The sequence below is a fragment of the Boleophthalmus pectinirostris genome, unplaced genomic scaffold (genome assembly GCF_026225935.1).
Source record: "Boleophthalmus pectinirostris isolate CB_2022bp ecotype Guang Dong unplaced genomic scaffold, ASM2622593v1 HiC_scaffold_16, whole genome shotgun sequence".
In the NCBI taxonomy this organism is placed as follows: Eukaryota; Metazoa; Chordata; class Actinopteri; order Gobiiformes; family Gobiidae; genus Boleophthalmus; species Boleophthalmus pectinirostris.
In genome coordinates this window covers 4837009-4864676 of record NW_026571095.1, presented here as the reverse complement: position 1 = coordinate 4864676, position 27668 = coordinate 4837009, and the positions used below count along the sequence as shown (strand labels likewise).

General features: G+C 40.1%; 1 protein-coding gene across 1 annotated transcript in view; it reads left to right on the top strand.

Moving 5' to 3' along the window:
• The first annotated feature begins 10270 nt into the window (after positions 1 to 10270).
• pif1 (PIF1 5'-to-3' DNA helicase homolog (S. cerevisiae)) overlaps positions 10271 to 27668 on the top strand; it is a 50800-nt gene continuing 33402 nt past the window's right edge. Inside the window, exons 1-6 of the mRNA XM_020940933.2 lie at positions 10271 to 10349; positions 12179 to 12276; positions 16495 to 16965; positions 23243 to 23366; positions 24314 to 24439; positions 26818 to 26971. Coding sequence (XP_020796592.1) covers positions 12190 to 12276; positions 16495 to 16965; positions 23243 to 23366; positions 24314 to 24439; positions 26818 to 26971 — 962 coding nt within the window. The 5' untranslated portion in view covers positions 10271 to 10349; positions 12179 to 12189. The remainder of the gene's footprint in view (positions 10350 to 12178; positions 12277 to 16494; positions 16966 to 23242; positions 23367 to 24313; positions 24440 to 26817; positions 26972 to 27668) is intronic.

The window sequence follows — 27668 nt, the reverse complement described above, 5'->3', positions numbered from 1 at the left end:
TCAGAAATGAATGAAGGTAGTACACACAAAACTGATGAAAAGTATGCATGTTCATCATCAGTCACTTTTACATTCTGTACATGTAAAACTAAAGACCACCACGATGTTTTATATGAAGTGTCATACATTTGTTACATAGGAATTAAGTTCACGTGGGAAAAGTGCTCATGATGTTTTCATTAAACTGCTGCTGATCATCACATCTTCTGTTCATCAACAAGTATATGAAAAAACAAAACATCAGCTTTAAACCCTTCGAGCAGAAGGCTCCAGCCTGTAACTCGGGAGATACCAGTATCTCTCCAGCCCTTTACAAGTAGCTCACCAAGGGATTTCTGAATTACACATATTCTGCTGAATAACTAAAACTGGACGAATTGAAAGTTTTTACTTTTTACTTTATACTTTTTTTGACTGTATTATTTTGATGACTAATGTTGTGCAAGTTGTAAACATAAATATCTAACTGTGCCCCATCTAAGTCTCAGTTTCTTGTCAGCGCTGGGATGAGGAGCTTTTTGGCATTTTCATTTTGTTAAAGTAGCTCACTGGATGAAAATGTTTGGAGACCTGTGCCTTAGAGCAACCAACCACAGTAGGATTTTCTGAGGTGGAGTGTTGTTTTCTGTCATCACATGCAAAGGGTCATTTGTGCTTTTCCACCTTCAAGGCTCAAAGCACATGAATGAACTACTCACCCATTCACACACATGGACGCAGTGTTACACAGTGTCCACACACACTGGGGACGAGGGATCTTGGATATGGACACACAATCTGTGGGAACTGGAACTGCACCGCCAACCTGTGGGCCAGTGGACAAAATCTCTACCAACTGTGGCCACAAGAATCCCTGATATGTTAAAACACAGACATTGGTTAAAATCATCTGAATGCCTAATCATCTTTGACAAAGTCCTGAATGTATTCTCCAGTGCACTTTCATTACAAAACTAACATGTGGACTAATGATATTGTGTAAACACAAAGGGCCCTGTTATACTCTTGTAGGACTATTCCGCTGGAACAGAGTACAGGTGGGTCACAGTGTTTTGGTTTGGAAAGTCACATGACCAGTCCTGGCTCCACTTCAGAGGACAGTGTTTATGGTCAACACAAAACTTTACTGGACGAAGAGAAAAACTCGTGAATGTGCGGGACATCCCTGACGTACTGAGGCTGAGTTTTCATAACAATATGTCCCAGAATGCACCACTGTAAATATTGTCATTTAACAGTATTTTACATGGAAACTTCTAGAGAGCAAACTTCTGTTGTATTTTATTTTTGTCACTGGATTTGTAAAAGTCAGTCCACTGAAGGATGTGGACAGTATACACTTGTGTTTGTTCTCTCTGTGTCGGAGGGGGTTTCCTCTGAGCACTCCGGCTTTCCCCCATCAACCCAAACCATGCACCACACGTAAAATCCTCCACGAGGCAGTCCTGACCAAGTGACAGGATGTCCCAGCTGCACTGAAGGACGAGTGAAAACTCCCTACATGAGGCAATAAACTGATCCTGATCTTGATCTGTGACACTGATAGTTTGTCCCAGCAGTATCACACTGAATATCTTTACACAACAACATGTCTAGCCTGGCCAGTCAAGAAGTTTAGTGAAAGAATTCAATTTCTCAGCCAAAAAGTATTTATTTAAAGACCTTGTACCTGATGTCTTTTTCATGTACTGTATTTTCTGCACTATAGGGGCTCTGAATTATAAGGCACACTGTCACTGAATGGTCTATTTTCAAACTTTTTTCACATATAAACTGCACCAGACTTTAAAGCACATTAAACCAAACACAACAGTTAGATAAGTCAGTCAAACTTTATTTAACACGTTCACAATAACTCTCAACTTTGTTCGATTGTAATGCATAAAAAAAACTCTGTCTGAGATGCTAAATTGTTCATGTAATCACAATAAGTCATAATAGTTCAAACAGTTGGGTGATTCCGGCGTCCACACGTCCACATCCCTCTGGTCATTATCCGAGTCAGTGTGGTTACTGTTCCCTGGAGTTCAGTTCACTGATGATTCTGGTCTTGGTGAAAGCTCGGACCACAGTTGATACTGATCCTTAGCCCAGGTGTCCACGATCCGTTGGCAGATCGTGGCGTAAGTCGCTCGGCGCTGTCTCTCTGTCTTGGTGAATGTGTGTTCTCCTTCTCTCATCCACTGCTCCCACGCAGCTCGCACTTTCACTTTATAACAGTCTTGATTTTAAGTGTGTCTCTTGACAGGTGCATTTTGATATTAAAAGGAATCACAGTATGTATTTCTCCTGATGCTCCTGACTACGGGAGCCGTAATGCTGCATGTGGAGTGGCTTTGTAGTTTACTAAAGTCGTACTAAGACACCCCAATAAATTCATATATAAGATGCTCTGGATTATAAGGCGCACAGTTGTTTTTTGATGAAATGAAAGGCTTTTAAGTGTGCCCTATAGTGTGGAAAATACGGTATTTGAGCAGATATCGTCTTGCCCTTGTACAGATACTATACTCTATGAGCAGCTCTTGAGGTCAAAATATGTTCACTGTGTACTGTCTGCTCCTAATTATAAAGCTTGTATTGTCCGACATTCAGTTGCTGGGTGTCGTTGTTAGCTTTAATGTCATGGCAAAAGTCTGCTCTTGTTTTTGTGAATAATTAGGAATTTGGAAGGCAGAAGGCAGAGGTCTCCAACCTGGAGCTACCAGTAGCTCTCCAGCCCCTTTCATGGAGCTGACCAAAGGCTTTCTGAATTATATGTAATGTGCTTAATAAATAAAATCTGATTAATTACTGTTGTAAATGTGTCATTTCATGCCAAAATTCTGCACTAGTAAATGGAATGGATAATGGTTTATGTTTAGTAGGCATCTAACACAGATCACAATGACACAGATCCGATTTTTTCAAATGTGACCCAGGACACTTGGATATGTGCTTCTGAAACTGATACATATCTGATCTTTTGACATGTGACTTCAGTCTGAACGGTCAAAGCACATTCATCCACCTACACGTTATCAACAAGACACAAACGTCACTATTCTGCGCTGAAGTAGGTGAAAATTGTTATTGAACTCCGTGTGACTGAAGTGAAGCACATCACCACTCACCACTCTTGGCTCCGTCTCCACATCCACACGTTCCTTTCAACGGACGTCGCTGCCGCTGTCCCACAAAACACCACGACCAAAAACCTCATCCTTCTCCTTCTCAATCTCCTCCTTAAAACAAGTAAGTTGTTCATGTTCTGGCTCCGGTACGAGAGGAACTTTAAAATCTCCAGGTGCTCAATGCTGCGTCCATGTTTGGACAACTTCCGTAAACACAGAGCACGCTCACTGAGGTTGACGTCGTCGTGTCTCCAGTGCACATGTGGGACACTTTCGGGCCATTTAATGTTCACACTGGAGTCACATACAAGTCACATTTAATTGGAAACGTGAACGACCTCGCAAAAACATCGGAATTGAGCATTAAGCCCTGCAGTCTGAACGTAGCCAAAGAGTATGTTAAATAAAGCTGATTTTATGAATGCTTTTCCTTATTAAAGAAGACACAGTGTGCTTGTTCCTGCTGTATAGTGAATAATCAATGACACTCATGGATCATTACGTTATCACTTGGACATTTTAAATTGCAATATTCATCTAAAACAATTTAATAGAAAACTGTGGAGCCCAACAGGAGCTGACGTCACCATAAACCTCATCACAACAAAGAGCCATGTAGCTGTGGGAACGTCCTGTGACAGTTGCACATCAAGTGAGGAGATTTATTTTAAAATCTGTACCAAAATGAGATCGCAACACTGCCAAACCATGTGAGTATCACTGAATAAGAAGATAAAATCGGAGAACAAAGTAAGTGGGAGCAGTAAGAATAAAGAATACTTCTCTGTACTTGTTGAGTAACAGATTACATGTACCGGAGTTACGTAATCAGAGTACAAATTATGAGTAACTGTATTCGGTTACAGTTACTGTTTCAGTGAGTGGTAATTGTATTACAGTTACTTTGTTGAAATAAATGGATTACACGGCGATATTTTCCTGTTTTTGCATTTTGGGATATATCCCCCCTATTTTTTCTTCTTTTTTTTTTCTTTGGTAATTCCACTCATTGCCGGAAACTATACCAGGACTAAACCAGGTCTAAACCAGGACTAAACCAGGACTAAAAAAGGACTAAACCAGGACTAAACCAGATCTAAACCAGGACTAAAACAGGACTAAAACAGGATTTAGGATTTAACAGGACTAAACCATGTGGACAGTGTTTCCTCATCTTCTATCAATAATATTTTGAATTTGGTTCAGTAAAGTTTGGGCTTTTTATTGACTTTTATCAGACAAAACATCTTATGTTACGATTTCCTCGTCTTTGCTTCTCTACAGCAAATCAAGTAATCCAAAGTATTCAGATTACATTACTCACTTTAGGTCATTTAATGGATTACGTTTCAAACTACATTTTGGGGTCTGTAATCTGTAATCTGTAGGGGAATACATTTTAAAAGTCACCTTCCCAACACTGGATATAATGCAAATAAACTGTTGAAAATAAGTTATTAAAGACTGCACAAATCACTCAAATACAACCAGAGAGGCTAAATGAGAAGGGAACAACTATAATATGGTTAAAAGCTCTGAAAAGTTGATCTTGAATTATAGGTCTGCTTTAAATAATTAAATAGGTTCTGTTAAGTATGTCCCCTGCCCTTAAAGATTTGAATGGTCCTTGTTTAACCGAGCGAGTCTCCAGATGCCTCCGCTTCAGGGAAACACCCCCAGTGTCCTGTGACGGGAGGCTGACAGAGGAAGGAGCTAATGAGGAGCTAATGGTAAAAAGACCAGAGGTAGTGGATCATTCATGACGTTTAGCATAATGAGCTCGTGCCGCACATCTGAACTGACCGCAACAAAGATCAAGAGGCTCAGGTGGGAGACAAGGCACCGGAAGAGAAGGTCACATCTAAAGGGCACATACTGTACAGACTAGGGCTGGGTATCATTAAGAAGTTGCCGATACGATACATATCTCGATACACAGGCCATGATACGATACATATCTCGATACAGTGCACTTTCGATTCGATTTATTTCAAATCAATTCGATACGGTTCAATAAAAATAAAAGCTAAATCATGGCTGTGATACTAAAAGTCTTTGTTAAATCACTTCATGTGCAAAATTCATATGAAACACAAACATTTTAATCCTCAACACAGTAAAAATGTCAAATGTGTCACATAAATGAGTTTCCTTTCACTCCACAAACAACAAAACTGTAGCTCTGTAACTAAATAATTTAGTAAAACACACCTAAAAATACTCTTGGTGATATATCGATACAGCAGCCCACGATATCGATACAGTATCATCACATTAAACGATACGATATATATCGATATTCCGATATTTTTGCACACCCCTAGTACAGACCACACAAGCAGGCAAAAGTTCTTTATTGATGTTCTTTATTGTAATCACTTTCTACATTTTAGATACACATGGAAGTCTACAAATATATGAAGCAAGATACAGTATATGGAGTTATGTAGCAATGTATATCCTCCGTGATCTTCATGATGAACTCTCCTGAAATGGTTTTCACTTCACTGCCTTGTCAGGGTCAAGAAATGTCAACAGTGCAAAACAGTGCTCAAAGAAAAGAGGGGCAAAGTATTTATTTTAAGTTCATTTTTTGTTTACAAAAATGTGGACAAAATGTTGTTGATACAGTTAATATTGTGGCCTACTTAAGGTTGGAAATCATCACAACAGTAGTAGTAGTAGTACTAGTAGTAGTAGTGGTATAGTAGTGGTAGTAGCAGGAGTAGTAATAGCAGTAGTAGTAGTAGTAGTAGTAGTAATAGTTGTAGTAGTAGTAGTAGCAGTAATAGTAGTAGCAGTAGTATTAGTAATAGTAGTAGTAGTAGTAGTAGTAGCAGTAACAGTAGTAGTAGTAGTCGTAGTTGTAGTAGTAGTAGCAGTAGTAGTAGTAGTAGTAGTAGTAGTAGCAGTAACAGTTGTTGTAGTAGTACTAGTAGTAGTAGTAGTAGTAGTAGTAGTAGTAGTAGTAGTAGTAGTAGTAGTAGTAGTAGTAGTAGTAGTAGTAGTAGTTGTAGTAGTAGTAGCAGTAGTAGTAGCAGTAGTAGTAGTAGTAGTAGTAGTAGCAGTAACAGTTGTTGTAGTAGTACTAGTAGTAGTAGTAGTAGTAGTAGTAGTAGTAGTAGTAGTAGTAGCAGTAGTAGTAGTAGTAGTAGTTGTAGCAGTAGCAGTAGCAGTAGTAGTAGTAGCAGTAGCAGTAGCAGTAGCAGTAGCAGTAGTAGTAGTAGTAGTAGTAGTTGTAGTAGTAGTAGCAGTAGCAGTAGCAGTAGCAGTAGTAGCAGTAGCAGTAGCAGTAGTAGTAGTAGTAGTAGTAGCAGTAGCAGTAGCAGTAGTAGTAGTAGTAGTAGCAGTAGCAGTAGCAGTAGCAGTAGCAGTAGTAGCAGTAGCAGTAGCAGTAGCAGTAGTAGCAGTGGCAGTAGCAGTAGTAGCAGTAGTAGTAGTAGTAGTAGTAGCAGTAGCAGTAGTAGCAGTAGCAGTAGCAGTAGCAGTAGTAGTAGTAGTAGCAGTAGCAGTAGTAGTAGTAGTAGTAAAAACATCAGAACATTGTAGACTGTGTGTGTAAATGTGTGTACAACAGGTGAGATTGTGATTTGTTGGTTTCTGGTTCATGTCTGTGTCATCATTGGATCTGTCCACATGAATTAATTAAAGTGTCTCAAAGAGTACAGTTTTCTCTGTCGACTTAAATAAACAAACGTGACATTATGTTTTTGGGAAAGTGCTGTCATCATTCACCTCCAGGTACGTAACTGCAGCCATAAACTGAATATAGCACGTTTGTGGACCCGGTCCCAAACAAATACTGATAAGCTTCATCATAAATGTCTTTCCAAAGCACTGGAGTTTTACAGCCTCCTGCCCCCACACTGTATTTAGAAGATGAATCCAGCCTGTTCACTTGGTCTCTGAGATGGAACACAACATATGTTTTATTCAACAGAGACGTGGACACAGCCGCTCTGACCTCAACATCACTGAGAATTATTTATGGGGGCAATTGCAGATTTGAGGTGGGGGAAGTGTCTTGCCCAACAGCACCAGTAGGTCTAGTATGAGCTGGAGCAGGGGTCTGTATTTGACCCATCCATGCCACAGCCTGAACCAATAAATGTGCCACCACAGACTCTATGATGCATGTTTTGCCAATGTAGCCATACAGTCAAATGTTTGAAGTCAAAGAGGACACCCAGAGTACAGCAGGCCAACTCAGACACAGGGAGAACATGCAAAACAGAGCCCCACCTTCTACCACACACTGACCTTATACAATTGTGCATTACCTTTGCTAATTATCTTGCATAGGGTGACCGGATTTTCAAAATAAAAACTGGGACATATCTGCTTTGTGGTGGTTGGTAATAGGGTTCGATCAAGTGGTAACGGAGGGAAACAGGGGCAGATTTTTGACATTCAAATGTCTCTTATTCAGAAACTAGAGGAACTATTGAAATAAGTAACGTATCAGAATGTAGGAAAGAGTTACACTCCAACAGGGTCAAGTTAAACCTGTGATATTCTTTCAAGTTGTTGACAAAAAATGAAAAAACTCATGTCGGTAACAGAGGGAATGAAATATGCAGCACTTTTGGGCAATAAATCCAAACAGTGATAACTCTTGGTTCTCACTTCCATATCCTTAACAAACTGGTTTGAATATTTGCTTCATATAGTTTTCTACCATATGGTTCAAGATTAGGTTGAAAAACCTCTTACTTTTTGACTCATGAGATTTGTTATTAAGAAAGGTCATGGTAACGGAGGGAAAAGTAACAGAGGGAAAATTGTTCAAGCAAGTAGAAGGTGCATGATTTTACATCATTTGTCGCTTTTTTCTTCCGAATACTTTAATATTACTTCAAATTGAAAGGAAACTATTTCTATAAAATATGTCAGTCCTTCCAAGCAAATTTTTTATCATTTTAAATACATATTTTTTGAAAAATCATGTCCCTTCATCAACAGTTCAAAGATGGAATGACACAAGATATGATGAAATACATCCATTTATTTACATGATTTGCAGGTCTTTGAAATGGTTTGTCTGTTTTAAAAACATATGGAACTTTAGAACCAAAAATGATACAGAAAAAAGGTCAACAGTTTCATAAACTAGAGTACATATGTATCTGTTCAATACATTTTTATATCAGATGCATTAACTTGAATTTTTGGCCTTGATGTTTACTTCTGCTCGACCGGGCCCAATAATAAAACTGTAAAACAAGTGAGTAATTAGATAAAGTTGCACAGCACTCGGCACTAATGTGAGTCAGAATTGTCACATTTTCTTTGTGTTTTGATTATTTTTAAGCAGCTTTTCTGTATTTGACCTAAACAAATGACTCTCTTTACTGTTGGCAGGGATCAGATTGGTCCAAAATAGAGACACCTGGGACATTTCTTGTATAAAACTGAGACAAATCACTGCTTTTGTATAAATGTGCTGGGACAGGGGACACAGGCTCAAAAGTGGGAGTATCCCGGGTAAATAAGGACGTCTGGTCACCCTAAACATCCACCATGTTCTTCAACTAGGACACAAAACAATACAATGATCCCTTTGATTATTATGTATATACGCTTATCATTTATAGTGAATTTTATTTTGCTGGCACTTGTTTTTGCATTTCGTCGTAGTTTTTTTTTTTTTTTGACAAGCTCTTTTTATTTTATAATATTTGCCTACTTTAGCCTACTTCACAGCTCAAGACGTCTTTTTGGAGTTCATATCCTCATCATAGTAGGTAAATATAAGTTGAGAGAATTTATAAAATCATATTGTGTGGAATATTGTCGCACAATGCTGCCACCTGGAGGCCGGGGCAAAAGATTTTGTGTCTGTGGATTGTAATGCACAATTGTAACAATGTCTGTTTTAAAGGGTCATTTGACTTTAAAGTGAATGGCCCAGATGCTTTGTGAACATGTCTGGATGTGTTTATCTTTATTACGCTTCAAGTTTTCCCTCCATTTTAAAGTAAAGTGATTTTTTCTTATTTTTTTAAATTACACACGACTGTATGTGAATGTGTCTGGATGAGGAAACATAAACACAACATTTTATATAATAACACCAATAATAAAACAACATACACAGTACATTTGCATAGTTAAGAAAGAAAAAGATGATAGTGAGGGGAGTAGAGTTCATTCAGCTTGAGTCCACACACAGTCTGTAGGAATACACTTTTTGAGCTTTACGTCCATTCATATAATTCACAAATTTTATGTACAATTTGAGATCAAGTAAAGTTAGGGGGACACATCTGAAGTTTACATTTGTGGATGTAAAATCTGACAAGACATAATATTACATTTACACAGTTCTTCTAAAATCTCTATTTAACACGACTGGTAAGGAAGGAAAAATCTGGACTGTATCTAGTGTTACATTTCAGACCAAAAGGGTTGGACTGTAGCACAATTTTTTATTTTATTTTTTTTAAATGATCGGTGCTTTCAATCTCCTTTTCACAAAAAGTGCATATGTTTTCTTAATTTTCTTGAATTTTAAAGTGCAGTTGAAGTTATTCTTTGATGGATATATGTTATTTATCAATTTGTAACGTGTTTCTTTTACTTCAGGAGCGACAGGAAAGACCAAGTACATTGTTTTTAGTTTTGTTATTGCTTCTTTATCAAATGTATTATGTGTATCATTTTTATTTTGCAAACCAGTGAAGATTTTTTCTTTTATACATTTTGTAATGAAATAATCATTACATTTCTGTCTGTGTATAGACACTTGTTCTGATGAGGAGGGGGTATGTGGGTGTATAGTTTGGTTTGCCAAAATGTTCCTTGAAAGAAAAACAAACTCTTTAGTGAGTCCTTTACGTAAACGAATGAAGTCCAGATATGAAAGATTAAAATCATGTTTTGCACAGAACTGATTGTAATTCAGTACATTTCCACCATCATCCATTAAGTTAAATGTTTTATATAACAACTATTTCTTTCGAAACAACTCCGTACAGCTGTTGTTACTGTTGGGGTCCTTCCGTGTAGGCGTTAGCAGTGATTGGTCAGCCCGGGGGTAGGGGCGTGTACCTGAACGCTCATTGGCTGTAAGTTTAAACTACCCTGCTGTGATTGGTGGAAGCGGCGGCCGGTGATTGGCTGGAGGCGCGTGTGTTTAGTTTGAAATGCGGCTTTATGCAGATACAGAAGAGCAGCTGCTGCGTCCGGACGCGTCTGCACAACACTTCTAACTTTTAAAAACACATCTAAACCAAGGTAAGACGACGCGTTTTTCCTACAAATGTAGATAAGATTTGCGTGACATTTTCTTTTTCATGTTAAAAGCACGCTGTTTATATGAGACTATACGCTTTCGGATCTGCAGCCAAATGGACAAATACATGCGCAACTGAGCAAAGTTTTGAAAGCTCATTTCCCTGGGACTAACACAGAAATCTACCCAATCTGTAAAAATACAGAGAGCTCATTCTGGATGTAACTTCAGAACCTCGCATTTAAGTCGCTATTGTTCAGCCGTGTCAACTAACAAAACTACTGACCAAATTTTCAAAAAAAAAACCAAAAAAAAACCAACCAAAAAAACTGGGACATCCATTTGTGAAACGAGTGCCTAAATAAGGAACATTGTTCTGCAGAGACCATTCATGACTAAAATGTGAGGCAGTATTGTCAGTTTCTTTGTGTTTTGATCATTTTTAAGCAGCTTTTCTGCATTTTACCTAAATAAATGACAGTTTATGCCTCTCCTTACTGGGCAGGGATCAGATTGGTCATAAATAGGGACATGTGGGACATTTCTTGTATAAAACTGGGACGAATCAATGGTTTTGGATAAATCTGCTCGAACAGGAGACACAGGCTCAAAACTGGGACTGTCCCGGGTAAATATGGGACGTCTGGTCACCCTAAACAAAACAAAACTGTTGGCAATGGTCTTTAAATATTTTTACAAAAGACGTCCCATTAGTCTACAGTCATAGAATAGAATAGAAAGCCTTTATTGCCACAGTGTAATGAAATTCAGAGCTGTTCCGTCAAAGTGCAAGAATTAATTAATGGATAAATAAAACAAATTAACAGTTCTCATTAAGTATGGTGACAGCTTTGGGGAAGAAGCTGTCCCTGAGTCTGTTGGTCCTCGCTGGAATTGACCTGTCATGCAGGTTTTAAGATTTTTGGATTGCATTTTTATCTTTGCATGTTAAACCAGGTCAAAAAGTAAACTAAAAAACTGTATGCTTTACTATTTAAGCATTTACTATTTTTATTTATTTGGCAATCCAGCAGAAATTTGTAAAAAAAAAAAAAAAATCTCTAGTTTTATAAAAGTCCTGTATTACACCAGATTTAGCAGAGTTATAATGTTGTTACCTCATCAAAAACATGCCCAGAGTTGTGTTGTTTGTTTCATTCACATATTTGAGTAACTGTTTGTTAGTAGTTTACATTTCCAAAGCTTAAAATGCTCTGTTCCAGTGTGTAATGTGTAAAAAAATAAAAATAAATTAAACAAAAAAAACCCCATGTGATTATGTAAAACAATTGGGGTAGGACTCCATAAGTTTTTTTTAAACTTCATCCTCCTCCTTTTGAGCACCAGGTCCCAAATATGTTCATGTACATATCACTATTCTTGTTACTGTTTTTGAATTTTGTTGTTCCCGCTCAAACAAATAAATAAATGAATGAAATGAATGATGTCACAAAGCAGTCGTTTTCAAGTTAACTGTTTTAACATTTACCTTTTTACTTCAGTAGAGATTAGCAGTTCCAGAGCTGAAATGATCCAGATGATTGTAGTGAAAGTGTGTGGAGTTTAAAATCACAGTGGAGCACTTCCTGTATTACCACATGACATCACAAAGTGTTTTCTGTTTGAGAGGAGAGCTCAGGCTAAATATGCAGGCTTTGTGTGCATGTAGGTATGTTTTTAATGAGGAAATTAAAACATACATCAGAAAATAGTGTAACATGGGCCTTTTTAAAATGTTGTTCTAAGGTTTAAGTGTGAAAAGACTTGCATTTTGCTTAATCTTTTTTGCAACGCTTTTGTATCATGAATCTCTCTTTTTCACCTTTTTCAGATTTGGCAGCCATGATGTCCGCTCAGGATGGAGCCCAGGTGCAGTGCAGCATGACGTTGGAACAGCTCAACTCCTCTGGACAGACCACACGCAGACAGGTACAAATGTAATGAGACCGCATTCGATTTTAGATTTATTTTTGGAGTATGGATTACAGAACCAGACTTCCACAGAGTTTCATTGCGGCCATGTGATTATGTACACAAGTGTAAGCCGTGACGTCACGACCGTTCACATGAATTCAGGGAAAAAAAACTTAACCAGGTTCAAGATCTAATCACAGGAGGAATCACAGACGTAGAATAGCATTTAGTTCTAATTAGGGGCACAGCGCTGACCTGAGGAAAAGATGGGCCTCTGGTGTAGGTTAGTGATTTGATTGACTTTCCTGGTTGACGCTGTTCTCCCAGAGCGACGTCAGAGCACCAGGCACCTGTGATTGCAAGAGCAGACTTTTCTAACGATCCTGCTGGTGATAGCAGCTCAGTTAGTAGAGCACTTAAACGTAGACTTACACAACTTAACTTTATTGATCCACAAGGGAAATGACTTGGACACAGTAGCTCACACATCACAATATATTATAATAACAAAAAGCAAAAAATGTAAATGGTCATACAGTAATACATTTGAAACAAGTGCAATCAGAGAAGGCAACCTGGTCCCCGTGAGGCATCAGTGGGATCAGTTCATCACCACAGAAGCAGTTTATGAGGAGTCCAGTCCATATTACATGATCATTATATCCACAATGCAATGTGTGTATGTGTACAGGCCCATGAACATTTGTGTGATGTTGGTCACACATGAGAATGTCTGTGTTTACTAGTGTGGAGCCAAAATGTCATTTTTCATGAGTTGTGTGTGTGTTCGTTGTGTGACTGTAGATCAGTGTGTTGTGTTTCACCAGAAAAACAAGAAATGGAAATTATTTTTGTTTCAATTAGAATTTTAACAGCTACACTGAAAGAGAAAGGAACTGTTGTAATTAGTGATTATCTGGAAAATTATTCATATTTGACTACACAAATGCATAGAATTATAAATAGATAATATTTTTTCTGAGATTTTGAGACACTCCTGTTGCTCGAGCTCGATCCTTTGCAGAGTTATGACCAAAAACACATATTTGACCTTGGTTACTTTGAACGGTTTCAACCTGTAACATTCAGTGTACCCCGGTTCTGTGTGTGCCAACTTGTGTGATGATTGGGTGAATATTTTAGACTGTAGATGGTTCAGAATTTGCCAAAATTGCAGATCCTTTATAATGACGTGACCGTTTAATTGACCTGTGTGACCTCAAATGACCTCGGATCATCACTAATCTTTTTTTGCGGCATCGGGCACGAGGGTTTGATCCACGTACCAAATTTGGTGACAATCGGTCCATAAATGGTGGAATTATCGCAGGTGGACAGAGACACACACACAGAGACGCACAGACACACACACACACACACACAGACACACAGGGTGAATACAAAAAACAGGTAATAAGTAGCAGAAAATAGCAAGAGACTGTCAAATAAGGCATAATTCCATAAATGTAAATGTGTAGAAGTAAAAATAAAATAATTGTGCATACATTTATAGAATTGTTTGCCCACTGATCCGAAAGTTGGCGGTTCTACTCCCGCTCTCAACATAAACATCATTGCTTGAGCGGTCAGATCCATTGACCCACAGGTTGGCGGCGCGAGTCCTGCTCCCATAGATGAATGCTGTTATTGTGTCCTTGGGCAAGACACTTAACCCACCTCTGCCTCGGTGTCTGTGTACTCTGGTGTACGAATATGTGAGTGAATGGGTGAGCGTTTTTTTGATGTAATGGGCTTTTGAGTCCTTTGAAGGTGGAAAAGCGCTTTATAAAAATGTGACCATTTACTGTTTTACCATTTACCTTATTTAAACTCTTTGTTTTTTCAAAGAGACGACAAAACCAGGACAAAAGAGAAGGCAAAAAGAACAGTAATACTATAGATTTACTGTAAATGCCAATGCTACTAAATCAATATTTGTATTCTCAGTTTAGAACTCAGCTAAATGGCAAGGTATAATATATATATATATTTTTTAAAAGCAAATTAATCTTTTAATATTTAATGCGTTTTCATAAATATGATAAACATCCTTTTAATCAGTGATCTGAACTCCTGAACTCCAGAGCATAGGCTTTTAGTGACCAGACGAGCTGTAGACTTCTCTGTTTAAGGTGGTGGTTGGAAGTTGACACCTTGGGTTTTGATTAAAGCTTGATTAATGTTAATTGCACAGCTCTGTTTTTATTACTTAAATTGCTTTATTTGGACCTCGGGGGACAGAGCCTACGCCATCGCTGCCCCAACCAGCCACAACACAACTCTCTCCCCCTTCACACCAGATGCCCTGACTCACTACAATATAAAAACACCTGTTCCACATCGCTTACAATCTCGCAAAATGGATTCTATAATGTTGTTACCTCATCAAAAACAGACCCAGAGTTGTTTTGTTTCATTCACACATGTTTGAGTAATCCACTCCAACTCCAAAACTCAAAATGCTCTGTTCGTACCTTCTTTTTTTTTTTTTTAGCTTTGTTCAGTAGAGATGGGAAATTCCAGGGCTGCAGTAAACCAAATGATGTCAGTGAAGGTGGAGTTTAAAAACGCACTTCCTGTATTACCACATCACAAAGTGGAACAGAGCGTTTTCTGTTTGAGAGAAGAACACAGCGTAAATGTGCAGGGTTTGTGTGTTAAACATGTGTGAATGAAACAAAACACAACTCAAGGTGTGAGTTTGATGAATAAACAACATCACAACACAGATCAGATAACAGCATAATATGGGCCCTTTAATATATGCTGTTATTTATAGTGTATTTTGTCCATTTTCATTTTCTTGCTTGTTTCATGTAAAGCGTCTTTGAGCTATATAACACTTGTGTATTAATACTTTAAAGGTGCACTGTGTAACTTTTTGATTAAGGGTCCGTCACCTGCCTAAGCCAAAGATGTTAATTTTGTCTTATGTAACTTTTTGGGTTCTTTTTAAAGACAATGCAGTAAAGTGTGTTTACCTTGTTGACATGTTTCGGCTGCTGCTGCATCTTCACAACTGTCATCGGTGTTGGTGGTGACGTGTTGTGGTCACCAGCTTGTCAAAGACTGATCCCATCAGATCTCAGAAGCTAAGCAAGGTCGGGCCTGGTTAGTACTTAGATGGGAGACACTGTGAAAATCAGGAGCCACAGGGGGGCGCCAGTGGGAATAACTGTCGTTGTGTCCTTAGGCAAGACACTTCAGCCACATTGCTTAGTATGAAAGTGGTGTGTGTGTGAGTGATGGTGGTGTTCAGAGGGACCGATGGCGCCGATTGGCATGGCAGCCACCCTTCTGTCAATCTGCCCCAGGGCAGCTGTGGCTACAATAGTAGTTTACCATCACCAGGTTTGGAGTGAGTGAATAATGCCGAATAATGCTCTGTAAAGCGCCTTTGTGACAAAAATGTCTGTGAAAAGTTCTATATAAATACTTACTTACTTGTATATCAGCTGGTGTTACTTCCTGTAGGTGTGGTCAGCCTGATGGACCTGCAGGTCGCTCAGACTGACCACGCCTACCGTTGCCTGGTGTTCTCTGGAGGAGACCTAAAATCCATCATATCAGAGCACTACGAAAGAAATAACCACATTATGGATTTGGATGGGGCTCGGGTCATCGGATCAGAGAACAACAAGTTCAAACGCTGGATCAGGGAGGACATCGAAATCAGGAAACAAGGTATGGACAGCATTAACCGTGATGACGGAGCGTTCCTCCATTTCACAAACCTGGGACACCCTCCTCCAGAGAACATCGGGCGACAGGTGGCGTGGTCAGTCTGAGCGACCTGCAGGTCCATCAGGTCTGACCACGCCTACAGGAAGTAACAACAGCTGATATACGACACGTCACCACCAACACCAGTGACACTTAAGATGCAGCAGCTGAAACATGTCAACAAGGTAAATACTATTTACTGTATTGTCTTTTAAAAAGAGCCCAAGTTAAACCGCCACCTGTTTGTTTCTATGGAGATGTCATTGGTCTGTCTGGAATGTTCCACAGTATGATATTAAACAACTCTACTTTACATTTATTCATTTACAGGTGGTTTTAGAGCTCAAAAATCCCTAGAAAAAGACATTCTGACTGTGAGCACGGTCGCCTCTCCACAGATCTGACCTGTAACTTGGTCTGTTTTGGTTTGAGAAAAGCATTTGACAGACCCTCTACTAAAAAAGTTACACAATGCATCTTTTTAATATCAAATCTCATTTTTACCAACAGGTCATGCGAAAGGCCTCTATCCTTTTGGGCCGCAATGAGTTCCAAGAGCTCATCCTCAGACTTCACGACGGTAAAGTCCATCAGAACTACAGCGTCAAAGACTTTAAACTGTTCACCAAATTCGTCCGAGAAGGCAAATGCACCATCCGCCTCCTCCCATCCAACACTCAAATCCTCCTGTCAAACTGCCCCCCGGCCCAGCTCAGCGCCTTCCTCAAAACTCTCACCATAAAGCACCAGGCGGGACAGGGGACCAAGCCCATGAGTGACCGGGAGAAGTTCAAAGCGGGTCTGCCCAGGAGCTTTGAAGCCATCAGCCCCCTCCAGCAGAAAGACATCCAGAAGGTGAACGAGCTCCGAGCCAAAGCTAACCCGAACATGGGGCTCTCAGATCGGACAAACAGAACCAGCACCAGCACCACGGGGGGGAAGCAGGTGAAGAGGGCCAGAGCTGACTGCAACTTTAGTCCCGTGAGTATCAGAGTGCATTCTTGATATAAAGTCTGATGATGAGGTAACATTTCTGCTGATGAAAATGTGTTACAAATCAACTGGGTATTGTCCTGGCCAGTGCAAATACTGAGTGTGTATACATGCACATCAGTATCCCGGTAATTAGCCATATCCCAGTTATGTCAGTATTCGGGTTACTGCGTTTACATGCGCACCATGATGCACACTGAGAAACCAGGACACTCATATCCGCGTGTACATGATCAAATGGAGTATCCCGGTTTCTTGACATAATCTTACAAATGCGCAAGTGCAAAAATTAACTTAAATCAATTTCATAAACCAGGAAAAATACAAACCGTGAGCTCCTTTAGCATAAGAAGCTAAGGAGCTACGAGATCTCCCACAATCCACTGCACACATCAAACCAACAGATTCTTCATTCAAATCTTCTGCATAAATAAACTCAACTTCACAACATATAAACCAGAACTACTGTAGAGTCACATCAGACTGTTTGATCAGATAATTCAGCTCTGATCACATTTGTTTACATTTTACAGAAACGAAACTTTAATTAGCATCAACTGTTAGCGGTGATAAAAACAGCTGCTCCTTGTGCCGCTGATGCGATCAGCTTCTTTTGGACTAAATGACACGACTCTGTGGATTATGTGTGTTGTTTTTGTGACAGAAGGAGGTGCTGATGATGGTGAGTCTGTTCTGTGTGTGTGTTGTACAGGAGATAGTTCATGTTTTAGCTTTTCAGTGATCACACGAGTGCAGGTCGTAAGAGTGCAGATTGTACATGTGCAGGTTTAGCGCAGCTCTTTATTTTACAGTCATTTCACTCGTTTGGTCACTTTATTTTATGTTGGTCAATTTCTTTATGTTGCTACTGTTGTGGTGAAAAGACTGGAAAGTGTCTTTTGGACGCATGCGCACTCAACTTTATGTTGCAGTAACTGGGATACTGTGGCATGTAAACACAGTATCCCAGTTACTATCGGAATAAACCAGCTACAGTAACCCGGTTTCTAATAACTGGGATACTGCCGTAACCGGGATACTGAAACCAGAGTACTGCGTATACATGCACCATGAAGAAACCGGGATACTCAAAAAACCTGATCATAACCGGGTTATTGATGTGCATGTATACACACTCAGTGACTGCTGGGTTTCAGATGACATCACAAAGTTCAATAAGTCAATTATATTTAATACAGAAGGGGGCAGATAAAATGTATATTGTTAAAATTCAGATTTTTTTTTTTTTTTTTTTTTGTAATGCAGTGAGTTCTCGGGTCTAGTCACTAATAAAACAAGTGCAATCAGAGATATCAACCTGGTCCCCATGAGGCATCGGTGGGGGCAGTTTATGAGGAGCCCAGCCCATACCCTGGTTATGTGTGTGCCAACTTGTGTGGTGATTGGGTGAATATTTTAGGCCGCAGATGGTTCAGAAATTGCCGATCCTTTATAATGGCTTGACCTTTCAATTGACCCATGTGACCTCAAAACTTGGATCATCACTAAACTTTTTTTTTTTTTGCGGCATCGGGCACAGGGGCTTGACCCACAAACCAAATTTGGTGACAATCGGTCCATAAATGGCGAAATTATCACTGGTGGACAGACACACGCAGACACACACGCAGACACACACGCAGACACACACGCAGACACACACGCAGACACACACGCAGACACACACGCAGACACACACAGACAGACACACACACAGACAGACACACAGACAGACACACACAGACACACAGACACACAGACAGACACAGACAGACACACAGACACACACAGACACAGACACACACACACACGCGGACACACACACGCGGACACAGACACACACGCGGACACACACACACGCGCGGACACACACACACACACACACACGCGCGCGGACACACACACACACACACACGCGCGCGGACACACACACACACGCGCGCGGACACACACACACACACACACACACACGCGCGGACACACACACACACACGCGCGGACACACATGCGCGCGGACACACACACACTCGGACACACACACAGACACACAAGGTGTAAACCAAACCTGGTCAACCCTTCGGGGACCAGGTAAAAAATATGATCCAAAATTTTGAACTTTACCTTTTGGATATTTCATGGCAAAGTACAATGTGATCATTAGGGTAAAACTGTCTCTTGCTCCCGTCTGACAGTGTGACACATCACATTCCAGCATCCGAAAACCATCACAAGACTTTTCAGAATCCGGACAAACCAATAACCATTACTTTTGAGCTGATTTCGATTATTTTGTCCAAATAATGTTGCTGTTTGAATGTTGTACAAACTTTCCCACAGATCTTTTCATTTAAACTGAATGTAAGAGCAGTGTAGGCACGTTTTATCCAGTGTCCTCTTCGTAGTAGTCTTCAAATAAAACTTTATGCATATTTTCAAGGCAGCTGGCAGGGACAGACAAACACTTAAACACACACCCAAAACTCTGCCTTTCTTGGAGACTGAAGGGCAACAGCAGCCGGCATGCTAAAAAGTGCAAAGTGGGTGAAGGTAGCGCCGCACAGTTAATCAAAGTTTTGGAGGTTCTGAGCTGCTCTTGCTGTTTATGTTTTAATAATGAGAAAAATTGACCAAAAGAGTGAAATATTAAACAGACTAAACCGACAGACTGGGTTTTTCATGGCCAATGCAAATAGTGAGTAGACTGTTCAGAATCCAGTGGTCGATATTTCTGGGCTGATTTGTAGGTTTGATTTTGATTATTTTATCCAAATGTTGTCCAATTTGAATGTACTACAGACTTACCCACAAGCCAGTTGTAATTTTAAGTGAATGTGAGAGCCGTGTCCCCTTTGTAGTGTTCAAATACAACTTTATGCAGATTTTCAAGACAGCTGTCAGGTCCACACTGAATTTCTTGGAGATTGAATGCAGATGGCGATATTTAACTTGATACATTAGCTCAGTTGGTTGAGCATTTGTCCACTTATTCCGGTCTCGACATGAACATCATTGGTTGAGAGCTCAGATCCACTGGCCCAGACAGGGGACAAATGCTGTTGTGTCCTTAGGCGAGAATCTTTAGAGGTGCACTGTGTAACTTTTCTGGTAGAGGGCCTGCCAGTTACTCGTCTCCGCGGAGATGTTATCACTTTACCTTCAATATTCCAAAGCGTGGCATTAAACTCTTCTAGAAACAAGCAGGATAAGTATTTTTGATCAATAAAAACACATATTTTTAAATAGTTTAATACAGGGGTCTCCAACCTTTTTCCTCCCATGAGCTTCTTTTTGTAAAATGAAACTGCCAGAGAGCCACTAATTTTAGCAGTCGCCAGAAATTTTGTAAATATAAGAGCCATGGTTAGCCGAAGATGACGTACAGTTAGATGTCTATAAAACATAACCCATTATCCAGTTATCTGTGCACAAAATTATCGTATTTTCTGGGCTATTAGACACGCTCTTAAGCCTCTAACCCCATCAAAAAACGGCTGCGCACCCCGCAATCCAGAGCGCCCTATACACGAATCCACTCAGGTGTCCCAGCACAACTTCAGTAAACTACAAAGCTGTACCACTCGCACCCACACTCATCACTCCACGCCGACAGGAACGAACTGGAGGAACGAACAGGAGGAACGAACTGAAAAATCAAGAGCAATGTGCCACTTCTAGACACAACTGAACAACTGAGTCACTGTGAACACGCAGACAATCCGTTGGTCCCAGACAGCACCCTCCCTACACGCCACAACTGAACAAAGCCCAGAGTCACCGTGAACGAACAAACAAACAAAACCACTCACCCATCACACTGTTGTGTTTTCTTTAAAGTCCAGTGTAATTTATTTGTGAAAAAAGTAAAAAAATAGACCATTTAATGACAGTGCGCCATAATCCAGAGCACCTAATAGCCCATAAAATACGGTAGGCATCAAAATTATACATTTACATTTAAGGAAATAGGCATTTAGTCAGTCAAATTTGAGTTGTTTAGCACAATATGTATTCAAAAATCCCTTTGGCGAGCTACTTGGAAGGGAGTGGACAGCTTCTGGGAGCTCCCGAGCTACAGGTTGTAGACTCCTGGTTTAATACAATATTGTTGAACATTACAGGTAGAGCAGTAGCATCTCCATGGTAGCAGACCCCTAGTGCACCTTAAGCCCACATTAACCCCGTGTGAATGGTTCCTTGATGTAAAGAGTTTGAGTGAAGTTTGAAAAGCTGTGTATAAAAATGTGACCATTGACCATAGCAGCCTGTTTGCAAAAAAGTGCAAATATGGTCCATGTATTTCGAGGTGTCTCTGTGCAGTGGGTGGAGGTCGGACGGTGCACTTAAAGGTTGTGTAGAGGATTTTCCAAGGAACGAGAAATCCAGCGACTGTTTGTCCTTTTTCAAATGTTGAACATTTGTGAAACCACCCCCCCTCCCCTACAGCTCCTATGTAGAAACACCTCCTCCCTCCTCCTCCTTACGCCAGAAACAGGTTTGTTTACAGCCGGTGCTGCACATGACTCGTAAACAACTAACTACAGTGTTGGTTAGACAAGGTGGAGAAGTGAGGAGCGGGTGCGCGGACATTTCGTGCGCGGACAAGAAGTGAGGAGCAGGGAGAAGAGCGGAGCAGGGAGAGAGGAGAGAGGGGAGGGGAGCGGTGCGCGGAGATTCCGTGCCCGGAGAAGTGAGGAGCAGGGGGAAGAGCAGAACGGGCAGCGGGGAGAGGAGCAGGAAGGGGTGCAGAGAAGAGTGCGCGGAGATTCAGTGCGAATGAACTAGCTACAACACGCAGCAGCAAGCGGACTCTTTCTTTGCATTGAAAATTACGTTTTCAGACATAGGATATCACATTTGTGTCCTGAAAAATGTTTGTGTCGCTCTTGGAAATAAAGTAAGTTTTCATAATAAGCAGAAGTTTCCTGTCCAGGAGTAATTTGGCGACCAGTGCGTCAGTCTTTAGACCCTGCGTCTGCTTCAGTTGCGCCATCGCTGGAATGAATCTACAAGAATCACCTTAGTTTGGCTTCGCTGCTTTTCCCCTTGTCTTCTTCTTTCAGCGACCTCAAAAACGGACTTTCTTTTGCGGCGAACTGCTCCAGGATTCTTGTCGCCATTGCAACAAACTTTTTGCGAACTGCAAGGAAGATATAGGTCAAAAAAAGCCGCTAAGAACTGTTGCGTTGGTGGAGTAAACAGCGTCTGTGCGGCTTGCGTCTGTGGACTGCGTGACAGGCGTACGTAAACCACGTACCGGCGGCGCGCAGGCAAGTCAGTTACGCTAGAAACGTATGGAGATTGATTGACAGCCTGTCAGCTCACAGATAACGAGGCAGTGTCGTTATCTATTGGCAAATGTTTAGCCCCACCACGTCCAGAGTTGATGAGTTTTTATTCTCTTTTTTTTGGTCATCATAATTACAAGGCTACTGCACCTCTATAATGCTATCATTGACAATTTGAAACAAAAAAAAATCCTCCATACAACCTTTAATATTGTGGAGGTTCTGAGCTCTTGCATTAGGCCTGAATGGATGACAGTTTTTCATGACCAGCATTGAGATCGTTATTAATGTTTTAATAATGAGAGAACTTGACTGAAATATGAACTGACAAACTCATAAAAGGGTTGAGGGTTTGCAGTTTTTATGCAAAATAAGACAGGATAATTATTAAAATGTTTTTGTAAGAAATTATGGCAGTTCAGAAATTGCAGACGTTTTTGATTTGCTCAGTGTCCATTCAGTTATGTTGGTAATTCTTTTCAATCCAGTAAGAGCGTAGGTTACACACTGCTGATTTAAATGTCCTTGAATGTCCTTCCAAAAATATTCTTATTATTCCCAAAACAACATTTTCTACTGCTCTATTCCCACAATTCTGTCTATTTGTCAGTTTAATCTTGTTAAAGGTGCACTATGTAACGTTTTGGTTGGGTGTCTGCTTGTTTCTATGGAGATGACTTTGCACAACCTGGAATGTTCCACAGTGTGACATTAAACAGCTCTACTCTACATTTATTCAACTAAAGGTGGTTTTATAGCTCAAAAATACCTAGAAAAACGGGCATTTTGACTGTGAGCGGGGTCGCCTCTCCACAGATCTGACCTGTAACTTGATCTGGTTTGGTCTCCATGAAGATAGAAAGGTTTAATGCCATACTGTGTAACATTCCAGTCAAAGCAATAACATCAACAGAGAAAAGCATTTGGCAGACCCTCCAGCAGAAAAGTTACACAGTGCATCTTTTTTACATGTTTTCCAGGTGAAGGCCAACCCGTCTAAGAAGCCCGTCCTGTCTCTGCCCTCCTCTAAGCTGAACAAGGAGCAGGCGGCGGTCCTCAGTGCTGTTCTGAGCGGCAGAAACGTCTTCTTCACTGGAAGCGCAGGTCAGAACAGAAGAATCAGTTTGTTTAATCTTAGGCTTGTCACGAAAACACATTTTGAAACACGATATACTTTTGATCTACCGTATTTTCCGGGCTATTAGACGCGCTCCTAAGCCTCTAACCGCATCACAAAACGACCGCGCGCCCCACAATCCAGAGCGCCCTGTACACGAATCTACTCGGATGTCCCAGCACGACTTCAGTAAACTACAAAGCCGCAGCACCCACAGAACACACAAACACACACGGAGCAGACAGCGACCGCACAGCGAAACAACACCCACAGACACACTCATCACTCCACGCCGACGAGGAACGGAACGGAGGAACGAACCGAAAAAGCCACGAGCGCGACGTGCCACTTCTAGACACGACTGAACAACTGAGTCACTGTGAACACGGCGACAATCCGTTGGTCCCAGACAGCACCCTCCCTACACGCCACAACTGAACAAAGCCCAGAGTCACCGTGAACGCACCAAACAAACAAAACCACTCACCCATCACACTGTTGGGTTTCCTTTAAAGTCCAGTGTGATTTATTTGTGAAAAAAGTTCAAAAATAGACCATTCAATGACAGTGTTTCTTATCATCCAGAGCGACTAATAGCCCGGAAAATACGGTAAATGTATTGTTTATTGTTTATTGTTTATTGATAGGATCCCCGTTAGCACAGACAAGCTGACACACTAATAAGATAATTGCATAAAAATATTTACATTTCAGCCATATCGAAGTTCATTAGTGTAACATGAATACACATTTCATATAGTAACATCATAAATACTCATTAATACAGAATTAATAAATGCATTTCAAGTGATAAAATATAAATACATATTAAACAATAATATTTCAACAAGTTTATGACACTGGCACGCTGGATTACATAAGAACAGTCTGCAGTCGGTCTATAATGACTGAACCTAGAATCTGTCCCACACAGGCACAGGGAAGTCTTTCTTACTGAAGAGGATCATTGGGTCTCTTCCTCCTAAAAGCACGTATGCCACAGCCAGTACGGGGGTGGCCGCCTGTCACATCGGAGGAACCACTCTGCACAGCTTTGCAGGTGAGTCCACGCTCCTTTCACACACAGTGTCAGCTTTGACTTTATTGATCCACAAGAGAGAGGACTTGGACACAGTAGCACATGTCACAATATATTCTAATAATGAAGAGAAAAAATATAAATGGTAATAATATATTCTAAATAAGAAACTAAAACAACAAAGGACTGGTGTCATTGAAGGCAGAATTATATAAATGTAAATACAAGAGGTGATATGATTGACAGGACATAAGATTATCTGTTACATGCATGTTAAAGGTGCATTGTGTAACTTTTCTGGTGGAGGGCCCGCCAAGTGCTTGTTTCCATGGAGATGTTATTGCTTTTCCTGGAGTGTTCCAGAGTATGGCTTTAAACTCATCAATCAATCCATAGAGACGAGCAGGAGTTAGAAGGTGCATTTGTTCCAAAACCTTTGAATGTGTAAATGTAAAAAAAATATATATATTTTTTACACTTAGAAATTTCATTTTACAGGTACAACCTAGTAATTTTGCAAGTACAAATCTGAAAATTAGTTTTGAGACATTTGTTGTATAGACAGTACTAAGTTGTATCTATAAAACAAAATGTATAACTTAAAATCTGTGTTTATTTATAAGTATACAAATTAACTTTTATACACTCAAACATTCTGGAACAATTGAACGTTCATAGAGGACACAACACCAAGCCAATTTACAATTTTACACTCAGTCAGAATGCATGTTATTAAAAACATTTGGAGCAATAAAAACAGCCATAATTATATAAGATGCATTTAATGAAGTTTAATACCATACTGTGGAACATTACAGGCAATGCAGGAGCATGTCCATGGTGTCAGACCCCCAACCTGAAATGCTGCGCCGTGCACCTTTTTAATTGAGTTGTTATAATGGAGCACCTGTGAGTAATGGCTGGACTTGCTGTTTTTAATTGGGGCTGTTGAATTTGAACAGTGAATAGTTGAACAAGTTTGTAGTATTTTCGGAAATGGAGTGATTATAACTGTCTTGTTTAATTTGACTTGGAGTGCAAAGTGTTTCTTGGAAGATTGGTTAGAGGAAATTGGCCTGGGTTAGTTTCACAACCTTCTGATCAGTGATAGAGCTGAATGATGGGAAACAAAAATGCAACATTTAAAAAGTGAGTTAGAATACATTTTAAAATGCACTGCACAACATTTGTAGCAGAGGGTTCGCCACCCGTTTGTCTCCATGAAAATGTTATTGCTTTGTCTAGAATGTTCCACAGTTTAGATTAAACCTATCACAAGAGAGACAAGCAGATTACAACTCAGAACAGAAACAATCAGTATAAATTCAAGACACAATGATGACACAGATTTATGGGACTGTACAGTTTTGGGAAATGGCTGTTAACTACTAACTTTTTGACTATTTCAGTTGCAAAACAACTGCAATGCCATATTTTGCTACAAAGTTGAATAAAACTTGACATTTTTATGCCATTTAAAAAAAAAAAAAAATTCCTATGGCAAGTTTCTATGAGAAGAAGAAGAAGTCTTCATGTTATTGCAGTATATTTAGTTTGTTGTTGACCCTGGTATTGTGATATAGTTAGTTTTTTGATCTTGCATATATTTTATAGTACGTTAGTACCTACTGTGACAACAGATTAAGTTGAACACATTTTAAGGATTTGCCGAGTTTTTTCCAGTGATAGAATGTGACACAATACAAAAGTAAAAGTACTGTATTAGAGTACAATTTTTAGGTAACTATACTTCACTTTTGCTTTACTACATCTGACTACCAGTATATGGAAAGTAAAAGTATAGTATGCTTTCCATATGATTTTAGTGATTATTTTTTGGAAAATTTTGAAATTGATGCATATTGCTACTGTAAAATCTGCACTTAATCAATATTACTACAGTAAACCCTTTTTAACCCTTAAAGTTAATTTTTAAACGGATGCGTTTACTTATTATATTTGTGAGCTTTAAGCAATGTTATAGAGCTACAAAAACATGCTTCTAGGTTGGTTTGTTTCATTCACACATGTTTGAGTAATCCTGCATTATTAGTCTGTCTACAGCTCCAAAGCTCCAAATGCTCTGTTCCACTTTGTTGTTTGTTTGATGTCATGAAGCGGCAGTTTTCAGGTTAACAGCTCCTTTATTCCTTTCGTTCCATAGAGACTGGCAAATATACAAAACAAATATCCAAATCCATCAATTATCCAAATGATACTAGTGAAGGTGTATGGAGTTTGAGTTCCTGTATAACCACGTGACATCACAAGGTGGAACAGACCCCCCCGCGTGCTTCCCCCCACATTCTAATTTCCTGGGTGCTAATGCACATTCAGAGCCCGCGCTGCATATGGAGATGTCATTTGTCCCCACTGAGCTCCTGTCCTTTGTGTTCCAGGAATTGGCTCTGGCTCCGCCCCCCTGGACCAGTGCATCGAGCTGGCGCAGAGGCCCGGGGTGTTACAGCACTGGACCAGCTGCAGGCACCTCATCATCGACGAGGTCTCTATGGTGGAGGCACAATACTTCGATAAGCTCGAGTCTGTGGCCAGGTACAAAGTCTATGAACACAGGACGGGGAGCTTTTACTGGATATTCAAAAGTCTTTAGTTTGTCAGTTTGCTTTTGAAATCAGATCTTTTTCTTATCGCTTTAAGCCACATTAGAATATTGTTACCTCACTGAAAACAAGCCTGTAGCTGTTTTGTTTCATTCACACATGTTTGAGATAAACAGTCCAATAATGTAGGATTACTCAAAGTTCAAAATGTTCTGTTCCACCTTGTGATGTCATGAAGTGGTAGATTTCAAATTAACACCTACTTTTTTACCTTTAGTGCAGTAGATATTGGCAATTCCAAAACTGAAATTACCTAAAATTCTAGTCATGGCTTATGGAGTTTAAAAACGCTCTGGAGCTTTACCTGTATTACCACATGACATCACAAGGTGGAACAGTGTTTTGTCAGTCTGAGAGAAAAACATAGAACAGAAAATGACATAATATGGGCCCTTTAAAGGGATAGTTCGGATTTTTTGACATAAATCTGTATGGCATCCCCGTCATCAGTGTCGTGCATCCACACCGACTTACCGGAAAGCGTCCGGTGAGCCGAGATACTGGCTGGTTTTGGTGCTGAGGAAAGTAGTTCGGAAAACAGTGAAATGTGCGTGGAGATTCAGCCAGATTTTTGTTGTTACAGCCTGGATAATCAAGAGTTCGCACCATTTTTTAGATATATTCTTATG